The following is a 17,713-nucleotide window of genomic DNA, read 5'->3' as shown; positions in this document are numbered from 1 at the left end:
GAAATTAATGTCAGGCAATGTTGCAGACATGACGAGACATGGGCGTGTTTAGAAATCTACCACTAGAGGGGGCTGTGGGATAAAAAAAACAAACAACAACAACAACACGCTGAAGGGTGAGTCTCAAGTCATGTCAATCAAGTACACCGTCTTGCCCCTGGTTCAACATTAACGTTTGCGATAGAAAATCGCAAGCGTCGATTTAATATGTCGCAATAATGTGGCGGTGAGATCTCCGTTGCTTTGTCGCACCAGTATTTATTCGTTATTTTCATTACTGGTTTTTTTTTCCGGGTCCCGTGGCACCTCTCGACCAGCATAGAGGAAAGATTTGTATTGTGGTTTTAATCTAATTCACAGTGAGTGTTTGTTTATTTATTTATTCATTCTTGGTTTGTGTTTGGGATAGAGCTCAGCAAGGTTACAAGGCCACAGAGTCCTGAATATTATTGTATCACAAAGCGTAAATATATATTCAGTATTTGAGTGATAGACCTGCACTTAATGTGACACTGTCTGTGTCTCATGTTCAGGCTTTTACCGACCTTAAGAAAAAGAAAAAAAGTCCTCGAATTTAAGTAATATACAAAATAATATTGTCCTCTTTCCATAGTTATGATAGCATCAAAGAGCTTTTATTCCTGCCAAAATCACAATTTGATTTGAAAATCAATTTAATGTTGTGATTAAGTGATTTTGTGTCTAAAAACGAAATGTTCTGTAACAGAGAGCATTTCAAAAGAACCCATATTTGTGATCTTGTGTGTGAATTTCACAACAAATAAAAAAAAAAAAAAAAAAAGCTTCCACTTTCTACTACTCATGTCATTGATAAATCAAAACTCATTGGGACCTCTGCTCTGTTGCAATATCTATTTATTATTCGACTTTAGTACATAGCATATGCATATTTTTTGCTTACAAACAGGGTTTTACAAGCATCCAAAAACAAACACACAGCACACACCATTCACATATGAGAAATGCTTTGCTGTTCCACCAAATGTCTGAATGAGAACGAGCTTACACTTCTTGTGAGTTTGACTATTTTCAATAAATAAGTCCTTCTTGAGGCCGAGTGAGGGCTCAGACTCTTTCCATCCTGTGGTTAAGGAACACTTTGTGCAGCTGTGTCATTGTTTAAACAAACAAACAAACAAAACCCTTGCTGACAAACACGGTGGACATGGGGTGAATCATTAAAGGAGGATGTGAGCACTTTATTGTTGTTTTTTTAGTATGCACAATTAAAATAGATCCGTTTGTGTGGAATAACATGAATATTTCTTGTGATCGTCGTCTACAGAGAATCAATGATGCAGCTCCACAAACTGTTACTCTGATGATAAATACCCTTGGGAGGCCTTTTATAATCACATAAATCAGTGTAGGCATGTGGACTCCTCAGTAAAACCGATTATTGTTGCAGAACCTGTGGCACATATAAAACACACACACACACACACACAGGAAACGGCAGAGTTTTAAGGTCAGCGACTCCCACAATGTCTTTCATCTGCGCTCATCCTCGATTAGATCCAGACGGCGATCAGACACGTTGCCCTCTCTGCAAAAAGGCATTTCAATCCGAAACCTGTGGCAGACTGCCCGTCAAAGGAAGGTGCAGTCCTACGGGGGGAGAGAGCGGGACGACGGCGGGACAGAAATCCAATCCAAACACCAACAATGCACCGACGATTAATTTATTAGCGATGAGAATTCTCGAATTCTTCACGACATGACATGTACAGTGACCGACGGCCCGACGACAGCGATCTGAAACAGTCTGTGTTACCACCCCCTTTCCACTTTATAATCATCGTTCCCTTGACTTCACTCACAGTTTAGCAGCGGATATCAAACCCCATTTGTGTGTAACCTAAGGCCATGAAGGTCCACCTTCATGATGGAGGACAATATAAAGTACATTACAGTACTGTGCAAAAACTAAGGTGCTGACTGCCACCCACAGATCTTTACCATACACACACACACACACACACACACACACACACACACACACACACACACACACACACACACACACACACACACACACACACACACACACACACACACACACACACACACACACACACACACACACACACACACACACACACACACACACACACACACACACACACACACACACACAGGCTGCAAAGCCTTGAGCTGACACATATGCACTGGCATACACACACACACACACACACACACACACACACAGATCACTAAAGGCATGTTTTCAAACTGTATTGGATCTGTATCATGCCCACTGTGCAGGGAGCTCAAATGATTTTCCAGCCTCCTGCAGGTCTCACATATAGTGGCAAGAAAAAGTATGTGAATTGGGGTGAGGGGGGGGGAGACCCTGTTTCGAAACAAAGTGAAATAAAAATGATTTCAAAAACAGAAAAGCTCCACCTTTATAGTTAGCCCAGTCAGAGCCCGGCCCTGAATCCAGAAAATAAGAAGTTGTGGAAGGGACTTAAGAGAGCCATTCAAAGCAAACCTCAGAAGATTATGGATGAATATTTGTCTGTCGTCTCCTTCTATTCCCCAACTCCACCTCAGAACCTGGTTCTGCAGGTTTCTCCCTGTTAACGTTTTGTTATTTTTTTCCTTTCCACCATTGCTTCTTGCACATGTGGAATTGGGCTTTTCTCTGCAAAAGTGCCTCGAGATGACTTTTATTTGACAATATATACAATTAAATTCAATTGAAAGAGGTAAAGCTGTTCTGTTTAGCAGAATGGTCCAAATCTCCTCCTGAGCATCGTGTACCTCTGATTAGCAACTCCCAAGTCTTTTCCCTCCAACTATTATGAATGTTTAATGCTTATGTTCAATAATAAGAAATACAGGATTCACATACTTTTTTTTTTTTTTTTTTTACCACTGCATATAAACTCACATAGAAGCCAAACACTGGCGCAAGGAGAAGAAAAATATTTTAAAAAAAACTGAGCAATTTATTTATTTGTGCTTTTACAATAAACGGGGGTGTCTTGGGCAATAGACATAAAAAAAAAAAAAAAAAAAAAAAAACTCTGGAGAGACCATTTGCATTGCGGCCTTAACTTGATGTAACATAAACGAAGAACTTAAAAGTAGACCAAAAATATATAACACGTCTAAATTGAGAACAAGGTGAGAATCGTATAACTGGCCTGTCTCGGGTATTTTCTTTACATCTAGTAGTGTGGATGAAGATACATTTTTATATATGCAGACACATAAAATGAGCTCAATATGATGTATCATTTAAATTTGGTCCATCTGAATGCTTTTGATTTTCTTTAAAAAAAAAAATTAAAAAAACGGAACAGAGCAACAGGCCTTAAAATGAAATCAGTAGTTCGGTTTAATATCCTCTGTAATAAATTAAGCGTTCACTCCTGGTCCACAGAGATGGTGGCCTTTCGTAACAAATCAGCGCAATGGCCATGAGGATTTTTTTTTCTTCCAACAAAGCAAAACATATTCTTCACATTGACATTATTATTGAATGTATATATTCTTTTTTTTTTGTGTCAGAAATCTGATAAAGAAGTGCAAGTTTCAACCACTGGTCTGCGCGTGTGCTTTGGCCAATAATGTGAGATCATTAGGGGGATCATTAGGATTCAAATTAGTGACTAAAAACACATACTCACCCCCTTTTCCACCAATGCTCACGAACCTCTTACTGGTTCTGGATGACGCTGAAGCCGGTTTTCGCGGCTGGTCTGACGTATGAACCCGACGCCCAGCCTCTTACATGTACACATACATTATGCATGTCTGCTTTCCAAGAGACGTCGGAGACGGCTGGTTCCTCCACGGTCAGCAGCCTGCTGCTGAACGCTCTCCACTGGCAAACCAGCAAGGAGCAGCAACGAGTAATTCTGCATATTTGCATTGTGAGTAAAGACGGGCTTCCTCCGACTCCATTAGCAAAACAAAACATTTGTCGTTTGAGTACCGGTACTTTTTGCACAGATTGCTTGATAATGTATTGTTCTGTGCATTATAATTTTTTTTTTCCAGAGACTACTGATATAAAGTGAGTCGACTGCAGAGACCTGGCCAGACGTTACCATAACAACAGATCTTGATGACATTTGGGTGCCACTCTGGAACCAGTTCCCCCCCCCCCCCCCCCCCAAGTCTAAGAATGGGTTATTTTGCTACTTCATGAAAAAAACAAAAAAAAAAACAAAGGCTCTGAAACAACTTGAGGACTGCCTTGGTGGGAAAAGGGGGGTAACGTTTTGCTTTTGACACATCCGTGTTGTTGGTAAACACTGGTTCGACAGAGCCCTTGTGCTGACTGCAAAACAAACCAAGAAAACGGGTTTTCACGAAGCCACAGAGACAATCCAGTTACGGACCGATCCTACTCTTCTCAGGAATCGTCTGGACAAGAGAGAGATCTCGAGGCCCGAGTGCCGAAGACAATGGCGCCTGCAGTGACGTCTGCGGAATGAAGCTCGGGTCTTTAGTTCCAAGTCTGATGTTCATCTCCAGCAGTTTTTGAGCCACATATCTGCACATGTCGCAGTTCTTCTCGCAGATTTTGACCGAGCCGCAGGCATCTGGAAGCTCTTCTGAAGGGCGTTTCTTTCTTCGCTCGTAATCCGGCACCGGCCGTCCAACAAACATCATCATCATCAGCCTGGGGACACGGGGGGGGGGGTCATATGTCCTTTCTCCAGTGTTCTCTCGTGGGCTTGTTTCAACACAGGAGATAAAATAAAGGAAGTGTATGCACTAGTGTGAGCGTATCGCATATTTAAAAGCAACTCTTTGAAACATTTCTAAACCAATAGGAGTTGGCGTTCATCCGTCCCCGTTTGACTTCCCCTTTACTCTCTCCTATCTCATTTTTTTTTTTTCAGTCCTTTCAGCGGTCTGGGTTAGCCCCTCATGTCCTGACCAGAAAACTGTCTTCACTCCATTCCCAGATGCAATCCTGTCCAGCAGGCCAACGAAGGAATAACAAAGGAATAAAACAAACACACACACACACACACACACACACACACACACACACACACACACACACACACACACACACACACACACACACACACACACACACACACACACACACACACACACACACACACACACACACACACACACACACACACACTTACATTATCACTCGTATCACCATCTTACTAATCCAGGATATAAGTTAGCAAGATTGAAAGTTGTGTGTATTATCAATTGTGTACATATTTGGGGTGTGCGGTGTGTGTGTGTGTGTGTGTGTGTGTGTGTGTGTGTGTGTGTGTGGTCTGGGGGCATTCGTGTCAGTTGGTCTCGTAGGAGGAGAGTAGTGCGGCGTCCACGGGCTCCATGCAGGACGGGCAGGTGAAGGACCTCATCAGCCAGTCGTCTATACAGTCCATGTGGTAGATGTGCATGCAGGGCAGGAACCGGATGGGGTCGCCATATACAAAGTCCATCATACAGATGACGCACCTGCAGAGGTGAACACAGACCCTCAAAACGTTTGCCACAAGCACCTGCGTTTCGCCAACCGACAGTAAGAAAACGGAGCGATGCTCAAAATATTAAAAATGCCGACTGAAAATCAACATGGTGGCGGGGATATTCAAGCAAGTCACAGTGCGATATTGCCTAAATATCTTATTCTGTGAAAAATATGAGAGAATCTGCCATTTGACCCGAAATTACTCTCTGCTCCAAAAAAACACGCATGATTAATACCGCACTCTGAGTCTCCAGAGGAAATGACATCAGCACCAATTTCACTTTGTCAAATGTGACGAACATTCTTCAGACGACCATCCGTGTGACGTGGCGGAACGCTGCTGTGAAAATTCAGCCTGTCAAACCCAAGCTGAGTGGTTACGCTTCACGCGCTTTAATAAACGAAACCATTTTCTCAGAAAACGTTGCGATTCCGTCTTCTGTGGGGTTTTTTTTTAACGAAAGCGTGAAGGCTACGGCCGGCTGCCGCCGAGGCCATGTCTACTCACTCTCTGATCTTCTTCTCGGAGCCGTCCCGCCCCGGGTCGTACACGCCCTTCGGGAGGTGCTGGATGAGTCCGATCCGTTGTGCAATGCGAACCTGCTCCTCTTCCGTCAGCTGGGTGGCCAGGCGAGCTTGGCTGGGCGTTGGATGGTAGACAGGCACGTGGATCTGCTCCTGCGCAAAGACAGGAAATCGCATTTAAAAACACGAGATTACGATTCGCGGCGAACGACGATCGGAGCAAAGAGCGATCCGAGGACGAAAAAACAACCTGCTTTAAACGAGACACGTGATTTAAAGTGCGATGTAAATAATTCTTTGAGACAAAACAGGCCTTTTGGGATGGACTCCTCAAGCCATTTCACTTCATAATCTCCGGCAGTAGGTGGCAGTGTTTTCTCACTGGAGTGCAGCAGAAGTACAACCACAACACACTTCTGAAAATTTAATCTCAAGGCATGTTGTTTTTTTTCTTGCTTTATAAATCGATGATTATTGTGACAGGATTTCTAACGCACCTCCACTTATCTTCATCTTCATCAGCACAACAGGGAAGGGCAGCAAACGCTCCAGTGTTTAAATCCAGATCAGCCGAACACAAGGCATGACATCATGGACATCTTTCCCCATGTTTGCCCTCTTCTAAAATCTCTTTGCCACTTCAAAACCTGTTCTTTATTGTTGTTTGTTTTTGTGGCCCAGCCTGAAATGTGAGTTTTCAAAGAGTGGTCAGTAGTAGCTTTGCTCTTTAATTCTTTTAAATTTGCTTTTGATTTGAGCCGACAGCGAAGGATGCAGTTTGGATTTTACACATTGGCATATGATAGTGAAACAGTTCTGAAAGCCACAGCAGTAATATGGTTCCATTAATGACTGTAACGAGTCAATTCAAACCACAGCTTATATTGCATATTAGACATCAAGTACCGTATATACAATGGTAACTGTATTTTGACTAAGAATGCATGAGATTACTCAGTTAAACAATTGAACGTCTGTATTCCTGCCAGTCAGCACCTGAAGTGTGAAGCAGCCTTGTGGAGAAATAATGTACCTGTATGTTAATCCTGAATACACCATGCTGCGAAATAATAACTTCCAGACTGGACCAGTGCCTGTTCCATGCCTCAATGCTTCAGCAGCATTTAAAATCTAACATGGTTGTCCGAGGCTGCAATTAAAGCTTTGAAACTTTTCCAACTTTGGCCATTTTAATATAGCCATCTTCTGAAAAGTTCAGAATCTTTGGAAGTGGGGTCTATAGTACTGACCAATCTATCTGATTGGTTCACTGCTTTTGTAAAACAACTTTTAAGAAATATTAACGTAACAGACGGATTAGTATTATCTTCTCTTCATCATGTCATCTTTGTTATATTATTAGTCTTCTCTGAGGCAGGCGGCACCAACTAAGTATCTTCGCACAATATAAACACTCGTTTCTGGTCACATGACTGTCTCACTTTGTGGCTACTGCATCTTCCTTCCTTGTTTATTCTCACACACACAGCCTGCCAGGTTCCTCCTCGCCGTTCCTTAGTTCTCTCTTGAGACATAACGTCATGTCAGGCAGCTGAAAACCTCTCACAGCCCAGCCAGACATTAAGCTAAGTCACCTTTAATGACATTAAGTGCTACGTTTCTTTAAGCGCCTACAGATCCACAGTCCGCCAACAACTTTTGACATGTGATGAACACATATGAACGAAGCTCAAAGTCACACGTGGCTCAGTAGAAGACAAACCAACTAGAAACCTTGAAGACATATTTATTTTTATTTAGTCAATGTGACTGGTTGCAAGAGTAGATGGCCAAGTAATAAATACTCTTAATTTTATACTTTATTTTGGCCTAGATATCATTACGCAATATTTAAAGCTCATTTTAAATTGATGTGAAATGCCATCAGTTTTTATTTGAATTTTAAACATTCATTTGATTTGGACATGAGATGAAAAGTTCACGTTCCAGCAATAGTTTACCTCTTATTTTCTTGATGGGCGCTTCAGACAATGTCATGTAGTTTTTTGTGTGATCCAACAGAGGCCACTCTAAGATCCCCCCCTCTTCATGGGCTTATTGCATACCCTATTGACTAAGCTAATGTTAATGTGCTGTTGCTTTGTGCACACCGGCAAACGTCTAGTCACAAACTGATCCCAAATACAACAGCAGCAATAATAATAAAACAGAAATGGTGAGTCCACATTTGAAGGACAAGTACAGCCTGTGAAGGAAATCCATTAAAAATAAATAGACATTCCCAACAATATAATTTTTTGTATTGTGTGAATTATAATTGGACAGGTGATTTATTCATCCAACAAAAGTCCACATATTCTTTATTTTTTTTGTCCAACTAAAACAGCAAAAAGGCAGACAGCTGAAAGGCCACTGGAATTTTTCATTCACAGGCTGTTTAACCTTACGACAAGATAAATGTCATAACATGATCTTGTCACACAAAAGCAATGAGGTTCAACAAGACGACTCAATTTCTCACAGTAATAAGGCAGGCAGAAATGACCTAAAAGATGAAATAATTTGTCAGTGTTTTCTTTGAATCGAGGTGACGGGCACGTCAAATACTTCAGAAACGGTTTTATTCCGTGAGCTATGCTATATAGTGGAATAGCTGAATCACTGTTCTATGACAAATACAGACGTACGGGCGAGCGGTTCGCTTCTCAGCTGACTGAATGGCACCCGAATTCATGAGTCAGCACAATTTTAATAGCCGATGCTGTCTGCAGCACCCCCCCTCCCCAGCCACTTCTTTTCGCCCATGTCAAAAAGGGGGCGGCAGCCAGAATAAAAGCCACAGACGGGGCCTCTGAGGGGGCAACAGCTGTGCTCTGTGTGTGTGTGTGTGTGTGTGTGTGTGTGTGTGTGTGTGTGTGTGTGTGTGTGTGTGTGTGTGTGTGTGTGTGTGTGTGTGTGTGTGTGTGTGTGTGTGTGTGTGTGTGTGTGTGTGTGTGTGTGTGTGTGTGTGTGTGTGTGTGTGTGTGTCTCAGCTGTGCTGTGGTCAGCAGTATAATTGTTGTCTTTTGCCTCTCCCATTTAATGCACGCCATGTCAGCCTGGCTGTGATAACTGTTCATTAAGTGACCTCGGGGTGACCAGAAGGACAGCCATCGAGAGAGAGAGAGAGGGTGAGAGTAGGTGAGGATGAGCGGCCAGTAATGGGGGGGTGGGGGGTGAAAGGTGGCGGCCCGCTGAGCCAAAGACACAGACCTTGTTTTCCTCTGCCAAGCATGCTGTGGGTTGCTGGGGCCAAGCGCACGGCAACAGAAATGGCTGCTAATGGGCAGCGGGAAGCGAGGTGAGACTTATCGGTATTGACGAACGCGATTAAAGCGAGGGGAATATAAATGGAAAAGGGGGGAATTCATATTCCCATTCCTATCAGATATTGTGCCCTGAACAAAATTCTCAGGCAAATTAAAGCGAGGAGTACTCTCAACCCACAAGTTCATTAGCAATCCATTGACATCGCCTTGACGCTGAAATACAAGTCACCAGAGTTACAACAACAATAACAAATTCTTAGAGGAGCCAGGCCTGTGTTTATGCATGTGTGTAACCATATGAATGAAACTGGCTACGATCCGCACTATGTATGTCCCTCCACCCCATAATATATTTATATAATTGGGAAAATATTTTGGATTTCTGGCATTCACACACAGATGTCAACGTTATTTTTCTTTAATCGTGACAACCCAGCAAGATGTTGGGAAAATGAAAGAGCAAAAAAAAAAAAAAAAGAAATGTTCCAACATATTCGCATAACCTGACTAATTTATGGAGTCTGCCTCTTGCTTTACAGGTAAACGACTCGACCGCTCGCACTGCAAAACAACACCGCAGCAACAACTGAAAACATGCGGCCATGCCGGTGCGATAAACACACACCAGGCCAGCCAGAGCATTTAAGGTCTAATGTGCATGTGAGGAATGAGTTGCAGAGGAGCAGCACTTGGATTGGACATAATTACAGGGACCAGACTTTGTAAACAGAAAAAAAAAAGGCCTTTGTAATGTATTTTTAGACCACAGTCAAATACACACGCTTAATGTGGCTCTATCTTTTATGCCAACACGAGGCATTTGTCAAGTTTCTGAAACTGTAGCTCTCCACCTCGGGGATTAGCAAAGTGACAATCTTTTAAACGAGGTCTGGACACAATGCGAGGGGGGACAGTGCACACAGCCGCCGTCGGCAACAATGGGAGAAGGAGAAGTGACAGGATGGACATTAGCATCACAGGATGTGTTTTGTTGGTGTGATAACGAGTCGGGCTGACGGTATGATGTCGACATGTGCGTATCGCATCGCTTCATCACAGCAGGAAGCAGAGGCACGGCGGTCTGCCGAGAGGAACAACCTGCACAAGTGTTTCACTTTAGACGAACAAGAACGGGTGGTTGAATGTGATGGATTTTTTTTTTTACAGGAATTTTGCTTTATTTTCACTCAGTTGAAACAATGTTAGTCAATAAAAAAAAGCATATCTGGTAATTTATGGCAGATGCCAGACAGGCAGTGCTAAATGGGGGACACTGGGGAGCAGATATGTGCCTTTTGGTGACCGGGACATTTACGTACATGTCTTTTTTTTTTTTTTTACCTCAGAGGCCGAATGAATAAAGACACATGTGGCTCTTTAGAGGCCCCGTCCATAAATTTGTGTATCCTTCTGGTTTTGGTGCATTTCTGTGGCGGCATAACATCACCGCTACACAGCTGGTATAATAGACACAATGTGTTTTGTAGTTTTATGCACTCATGTCTCTGGATACAGTTGTGTGTTCGGAAGACTTTTTGTGAACGGAAACATTTTTGTCTCCATGTAGACGAAGCTGCTGTTTGCAGGAAAATGGTTAAAGATCAAAACAACGTCCTCCTCGCGTTATAGGTCAAAATATACTGGAGGGGGTTATATCTGATTAAAAGTATGATACCATGATATGAGACATTCATTACTTTCTATTCTGCGATTAACATATATTGCATTGATTCAGTGTCAACAAGACGTTCAGCAGCCCTGAATGCCCTTTTTAACATACCAACTGGAACTAAAGTCACCCAGACATCGAACAGTCAATCAAAAGAAGCCTGGAACTAAACTGTTAGATGAAGTTGTGCAGGAGACAAAAACATTCAGTGGCGGTTGTTGGGAGTCCAAACCTTTGTGGTAAGCGCTCACGAACAGTAACCTCTGTGTCAGCCAAAGCCCACAGACTGTGTCACTAACCTGTAGTACAATGGCTTGTTTGTCAGCGCTGACCCCTCCTCCCACTTCACTGCTTCTGTTACCATATTAGGACAAGACGCTAGGTAATCTATTACAAGGGACTCTCAGATGAGATTGTACCACTGCCTTACAGAGATTAAAAAAAAAAAAAAAATCTGATCAAATTCGACTGACGCTACTTAATCATGCCTCTAGTGATAGAGGAGGCGTTTTAGTTTCGCTTATCTTCTCAGCACCTACTGATTATACAAACACAAGGAACTTTTTGTCTTCCCTCCACTGATTGAGTAACACCTGGAGAAAAGACGAAAACTCTAAATTAAATGTTTTCGAGCACATCCATAATAAAAGGACAAGGCCACTTTCTCTCACTTTCAAAATATAACCTAGCCGGCGTACCATTCATTCATGTTTGTTGTTATACGTCTTGTCCCAATCTACAGTCAATGAGATGAGCCATAACTTTCTAAAGCTGCAGCCATTCAGAAATTCACCCTTATTTTATCTTTTCCTCGCCTTTCTTCCCTTTGTCTCCCTATATGCTCTCTTTCAAGTCCAGGTCTGACAGCTAATTAGAAACAACCTCCAAAGCAAACTTTCTATCCCCACTTCTTCTAGCTGAGCTCACCGAGCTGAAAGCAAACTGCTGACAGCAAACCCCCTCATCCTGACAGCAGTGCAAAAGGGTTGGCAAGGCAGACTCTGCTTCTCGATTGTGAGACTGTGTGCACCTGCAACAGTGAGTGATCCTTCCCTCCGTCTGGTTCGATAAACCACTGGATGAGAGACTTTACTGGTCTTGGACCAGTGCATGTTTGATATATATGAGTTTGGGATGATTACCCAATTCAGAGCTTGAAGCGCAACTGTCACACGCTACGTCTCCTAAAAGGTCGTAATGTCAGGCTGAATGTCGAACCTCCTCATTTTTTGCCACATGCATTGACAATAAAAATCACAGGTACTTCCATGCTAGTTAGATATTTGCAATTGGGAATATCTGGTGCATCATGATATGTACAGTGGAACTGTTAAACTTGTAGGTTTGCATATTTTTCTGCTGGTGGGTCAAATTCCACTAAACAACCCAAATGATAATCCTTCCTGCTTCTTGAGGCAGAAATTGTGAACAACGCTGAAAACAGGAATGTATCAAGGAAGTTCAGACTTCGAAAGTCTGTGAGGTGTCCCAGCCAATAAAGCCGGGTGACATAGAGACCTAAGTAAATGGGAATCGATAAAAAGGGAGACGAAGCCACGACAAGGGGTACCAGGGGCCCAGAAGCACACACACACACACAGAAACGCAACAAAAATCTCTCTCAGATGGAAACACATAGGGCTGCCTTATCTGCTGTAGTCCAGTTCCACCGCGATGAGTCAGCACCGGTCTCACCAGCTGCTGAGGAAAATCACCACACTAAACACACACTGTGTTTCTCACAACACACGGTGACACACTAACTGACGGGGATAACAGCGAAAGCCAAAAGTAGGTACCAAAGGCCAGACTAAGTATACCCCTTCTGCTTTGCTGCTGTCCCAACAGATATGAAACAAAACACTTTACACACAGATTCGTTCTGACAAGTCGTTGATTTATCTAGTTGGTTGTCCCACATGAATGATCTTATTCTCTTCACATCCGCCCAACTATTATTATTCACTCATTCACTGTCCCCGGAGTTGATAGGCTTGAATTTTCAGAAAGAAAAAAAAACCGCCTTAAAGCAACAGGTTGACTTTTTGTTTCAAACAAAACTCTTGTTGCCATTGAAATAGTCAATGAAAGCATTTATTGTCTGTGAGTTTATGTCAAAGACATACATACATACAATAAAGCCTGTTTTGTCATTTGAATCTGCAGAACAAAACCACCTGCAGCGAAGTGGAATACAATTGTGATTCCAATAAATCTACACTAGAATGGCACAAGTCAGTGAATTTATTGTTACCATAATATCAAAATTCTCAATTTAGATATTAAAGACGACTGATTGAAATGGAATCATTTGTGTTTCCACGTATTGTGAATTCATGATCTGTAGGTGAACATATTTGGCAAATCAGATGGAGGTGTACTTCCCCAAAATATTAATTAAATGCATTTCACTTCATTATTTTAACATTACGACTAAAATGAAATGAGTAAAGAGGTCAACAACTGCTCTATTACTGAAATACCGCTGCAGAGAACCAGCCCATGTGATTTTTTTTAATTTATTTATTTTAAACTGGATCGGATTAGAGAAAGCGCATTGTTATTTGAGAGCATTTGTACTTTGAGATTACAAAGACATTCACACCGTGTACTGGAGTATTAATCTATCGCGAATGATATTGATGATTTACAGATGTATTTACCAGTGTTCAATCCCTAACAGACTGTGGCTGGGGAAACATTTTCTCCATTTCAATGAGGATAAAACGGAGGACATTTTATTTGGTGACGACTTTCTTACAGATTCAGATTCTTTGTCCTCAAAGCTAAAACAGCAGAGTCGACTGATTTCTGATAGCATGTTTATCGCGCCCACATTGACTGGACAATTCGCACTTTTATCCGCTCATGAATTAAGACTATTGTGACGCACTCCAGTTGGCAAAAAAAATGCTGCAACTGGATCTTTTTAACAATCTTCACAAGCACTGGGGGAACATACAAACAAGAAAAATGACAAATGACTTTCCAGCTTTCCAGAGACAAGAGTCTGAACCACTACACCACCATGCAGTCCTACTTTTACCTCGATCACAGGAAGTGAAATTCAGCATCACATTTTGGCGCTCCATAGCAGCGGTCTGATTTAACTACTAATGAATGTCAGCGATTCACTGGAGCCACTGCACCGAATACCGTGACCAAATACATCGCAAAACAATTAAAAAAAAAAAAAAAACTAAGTTTGAAGCCATAAAACCTTTTGCAGCTTTGTGTGTGTTGTTCTGCCTTTATGGGCTTTTGAGAAAAGCCCCTTTAAGACAATAGTCTAACAAATCAATGGCATGTCCTCACACGTAAATTGAAGTATGTGATTCAGTCGAAACTTGACTTTCACCGCACCCACATTCACTCCCTGCTCACAATTAGTCAACCCTTTGTGTTGAGCGAGAGTCTGTGGGGCCTCATTTGCCTGTTTACTAGTTTGTAATCTAAAGTTAATAGCAAGCCACCCACTTTAGTTCATTTTTTATCTAATTAGACGAGGGTTATCAAGACCTTCCTTTATTCTGGTAACATGTTGTGTTGTTTTCCTAAAAAAATTAAGAGTGGTAGACTCTTAATACAGAGTGAATCTATCCGAGGCTCCGTCACAGCTCACATTGTATGTTGTGGATCTGATGGGCCTGCCAGTATCACATTTTTCTACCTTGCCTATAAAACCTCTCCCTCTGTATGGAGGACGAGCCTCCGGCCAGTATTCAGAGTGTAATGGGATTTGAACTCCTCACTCAACTACTTTTAAGCCAAATACATTTAAATCAGAGGAACAATGGAGAATTGAGTCCCGTTTCTCACACACAGGACTTCCAAAGTGTGTTAAGCTGAACTCAAAGTACACAAAAAAAAAAAAGTGAGCCGTGTTCTCAGGCTGGGTGCAGACGATGAAGGTGCTGATTACTGTGGTCACCAGGGAAAAGCTGGCAGGCCTGAAAGAGTTTTGTATAAGTAGATTTTAACTAGTTAGTTAACCTTCTTGTGAAACTCTTGTAAAGCATGAATAAAGCTGGAAACCTCAGGGCATTTCCATAAAGACCAAGACCTGCTTGTGTTGTTTATTTTGCCACCTTTGCTCTATAATATGATAAACTGGATGCTTTCACGCTGACTTTGAAATGGGTCTCACTCAACTTGACCATTGACAGAGTGACGCACTTCTTCAGTGGGGGACAGGAAAATTAAGTATTCATTTATTAAAATCATTTACTCATAGACTCGGGATGCTTTCACACCAGTGCTATTGTTTCATTGTTCTGTGCATGTGGTTTTTTGGGGGGGTCGTGTGAAGGGGGCTCAACATGATGTATTTCCCTTTTCACTCCTGGCCAATCCACCCGTATGTTTCAGTTTCAAAATTGCAGTGGGAAAGTGAACGAAAACAAATGAAAATGTGAAAGTTTTCGACATTCCCAGCTCAGTTGAACAGTCTCCAGACTAATGTAATGCAGCCTTAGACTGGGTCAGTATGTTAAACACACATATGTGGGTTTTATTAGCAAATATGACCCCCCCCCCAAAAAAAAATTAAAATTGTATGTATATTTTCTGACCAGAAACACTAATGTGTCTAGTGCATTTTATTTGCAAATTCAAAAGATTTAACCAATCAACCGTTTGTCTACTTATTGTCTTTCTCGCCGTGTACAATATTGCTTTTCAAGGATGCATCGGGGTTATTGTACAATTAACACACAAGAATTGTTCTGTTTTTGTTTTTCATTAACATTAGAAATATTCTACAAGTAGACATTGCACTCGCTTGTATAAATGGTAAAAACAAGGAAATAGTTTGCTCCGTAAGAGGTCTCATACCAAGCTGACCTGGAATCACTACTGGTCCACATGCTTTAACACGCGCTTATCTTAATTCTAAAGACAAGGCTTGGCTTAACCTAATAAGATGCAATCTCCCTGACAGGGCCTTACATAACACATGCCACCCTACTATTTGACACAGAAAACACAAAAACCATGGCAAGCTACACGTTTAACGCGTTAACAGCATGACATTGTCTGTTTGTAGTTAAAGTGATCTAATTTAGGAAAGGACATCAGACCAAGTAGCGCCTCTGAAGGAGATCGGCCACAGTAGATGTCAAGGAGGTTATGAATGTCACCCTGTATCAAAAAAAAAAAAGAACTACCCAACTCATTCTAATGCAAATGTGGAACTTGGGAACGGGGCTTCACGTTCATTTAGATTTAGATTTCACTCTGGACATATACAAACAGAACCACGTGAACCTGTGCCTGGATTCACTCTTGGCTGTTAAATCACTTGATTTGGTCGTGTCTGGATGGATGTGACGGTACGTCGTGCTGCTGTCATATCAATGAAAGATAAACATGACTGGACACAGACGGACAAACTTAGAATATAACAAAGCGGATTAGTGGCGGTGCCGTGAAGGGACCGGGGTCAGTGGGTTGGGCTGCTGCTGTCTGAGGGTGATGTCGGGTCTGCAACAACCTGATGTAACCTGCAATCCTGCATTAGTTTTTTTTATTCACGTCACCTCGTTTGAAAAAAAATAAAAAAATAAAAAAAATTCGACAGACTCAAAACATCACATAAGAGCCAGCTAAAGTACATCAGACGTTGCATATGTTCGGTCTGAAAACAGCTGTCCGGTCAAAGTTACCTGATAGGGAGGCGGCGGCTCCTGGTCCGGGTCAGTACCGTCTCCGTAGCTGGCCCGGTCCGACTGGGATTCATGAAGCAGGGATATGTCATCGGAGGTGGGAGATTTAAGACAGTTTCCCATCTCCTTTTTTTTTTTTTTTACTCCCCCCCTTTTGATTCAATCAAACTCTCCCCTCTTGTTTGGCGTCGACAGTCACTCTCGCAGACAATGCCAGTGGGTGGAAATGGTGTCGAGAGGGTGTTTTTTCCTTCCCATCCACAGCTGACGAGTGTCCTCTCCCAGACGACGGGAGGGCTGCTCGGCTCAACAACAACAACAAAACATCCCCAGCTAGCAGCTAGCCGCACAAAGAGCTAGCATGCTAACGCCGAGCTCGCGCTCGGAGCACAGAAAGGACCCGCCTCAAACAACCATTCGCGGAGCGTCAATGTCTGCTAACGCTGACAGGCAGACGAGGATGTTAACACCCTTCATTGAGAATGACAAAGCTGAGCTAAGTTGTTGTTGTTTTTTTCCTGTTTAAAATCTGAGTGGACCCTCTCTACGCTATCAGGGACTTTCCAGTTTGCAAAGGGAGCAGCCGAGCAACGACAAAAGGTGGTGATGTAGCCACACGAAGACCCGCCCCCCCCTCCGGAAAGTAGCCAATGAGGTCTCAGTTGCGCTCAGGAACCTCTTGGCGACGGCCAATCAGAGCCGTGATGACGTGCGCTTCGCTGAAAACATAAACACAAGAACTGGAATCGATAAATGAGTCTTTGTAAGTGCAATTTCTGCCCATTCCTGTTTATCCCAAAGCTGGCCTCAAGCTATTTCTTTCGATCTCACACTTTTTTTTCCTTCACTCGTAACTGAATTGAAGTATTTTATGTGTATTTTAAAATAAATATGGAGTGTGTAATCTTTTATTCAATATCCCTGCTTGCCATATGCGATGAGCCACCAGTGGAAGACTGATGGATAGCTGAGCTCATTTGCTTTGTGAATTATCCCACTTCATCATGTACAATTTAGGCTGCATGGTGGAGCAGTGGTTAGCACTCTGGCCTCACAACGAGATGGTTGCACGTTAAAATACTTGTGTGGAGTTTGCATG

General features: G+C 42.4%; 1 protein-coding gene across 1 annotated transcript; it reads right to left on the bottom strand.

Annotated features, from left to right (window-relative positions):
* Positions 1 to 889: 889 nt before the first annotated feature.
* rnf11b (ring finger protein 11b) lies at positions 890 to 17,166 on the bottom strand. Its single transcript, XM_080506488.1, has 3 exons — positions 16,615 to 17,166; positions 5,997 to 6,166; positions 890 to 5,475 (listed from the first exon to the last, which is right to left on the bottom strand). The coding sequence occupies exons 1-3, from the start codon at positions 16,735 to 16,737 to the stop codon at positions 5,304 to 5,306; spliced, it is 465 nt and encodes a 154-aa protein (XP_080362614.1). The 5' UTR covers positions 16,738 to 17,166; the 3' UTR covers positions 890 to 5,303.
* Between the last annotated feature and the right edge of the window lie 547 nt (positions 17,167 to 17,713).

This window comes from Blennius ocellaris, assembly GCF_963422515.1.
Source record: "Blennius ocellaris genome assembly, chromosome: 12".
Taxonomy (NCBI): Eukaryota; Metazoa; Chordata; class Actinopteri; order Blenniiformes; family Blenniidae; genus Blennius; species Blennius ocellaris.
This window is presented reverse-complemented; position numbering and strand designations above follow the sequence as displayed.

What these genes read in the sequence shown, in the direction of transcription:
- rnf11b (XM_080506488.1), bottom strand. Translation starts at nt 16,737, where the DNA reads ATGGGAAACTGTCTTAAATCTCCCACCTCCGATGACATATCCCTGCTT. An exon ending in AGCCGCCGCCTCCCTATCAG is followed by an intron (nt 6,167 to 16,614) that starts GTAACTTTGACC and finishes GTCTTTGCGCAG; the next exon opens with GAGCAGATCCACGTGCCTGT. An exon ending in TCCGAGAAGAAGATCAGAGA is followed by an intron (nt 5,476 to 5,996) that starts GTGAGTAGACAT and finishes TCACCTCTGCAG; the next exon opens with GTGCGTCATCTGTATGATGG.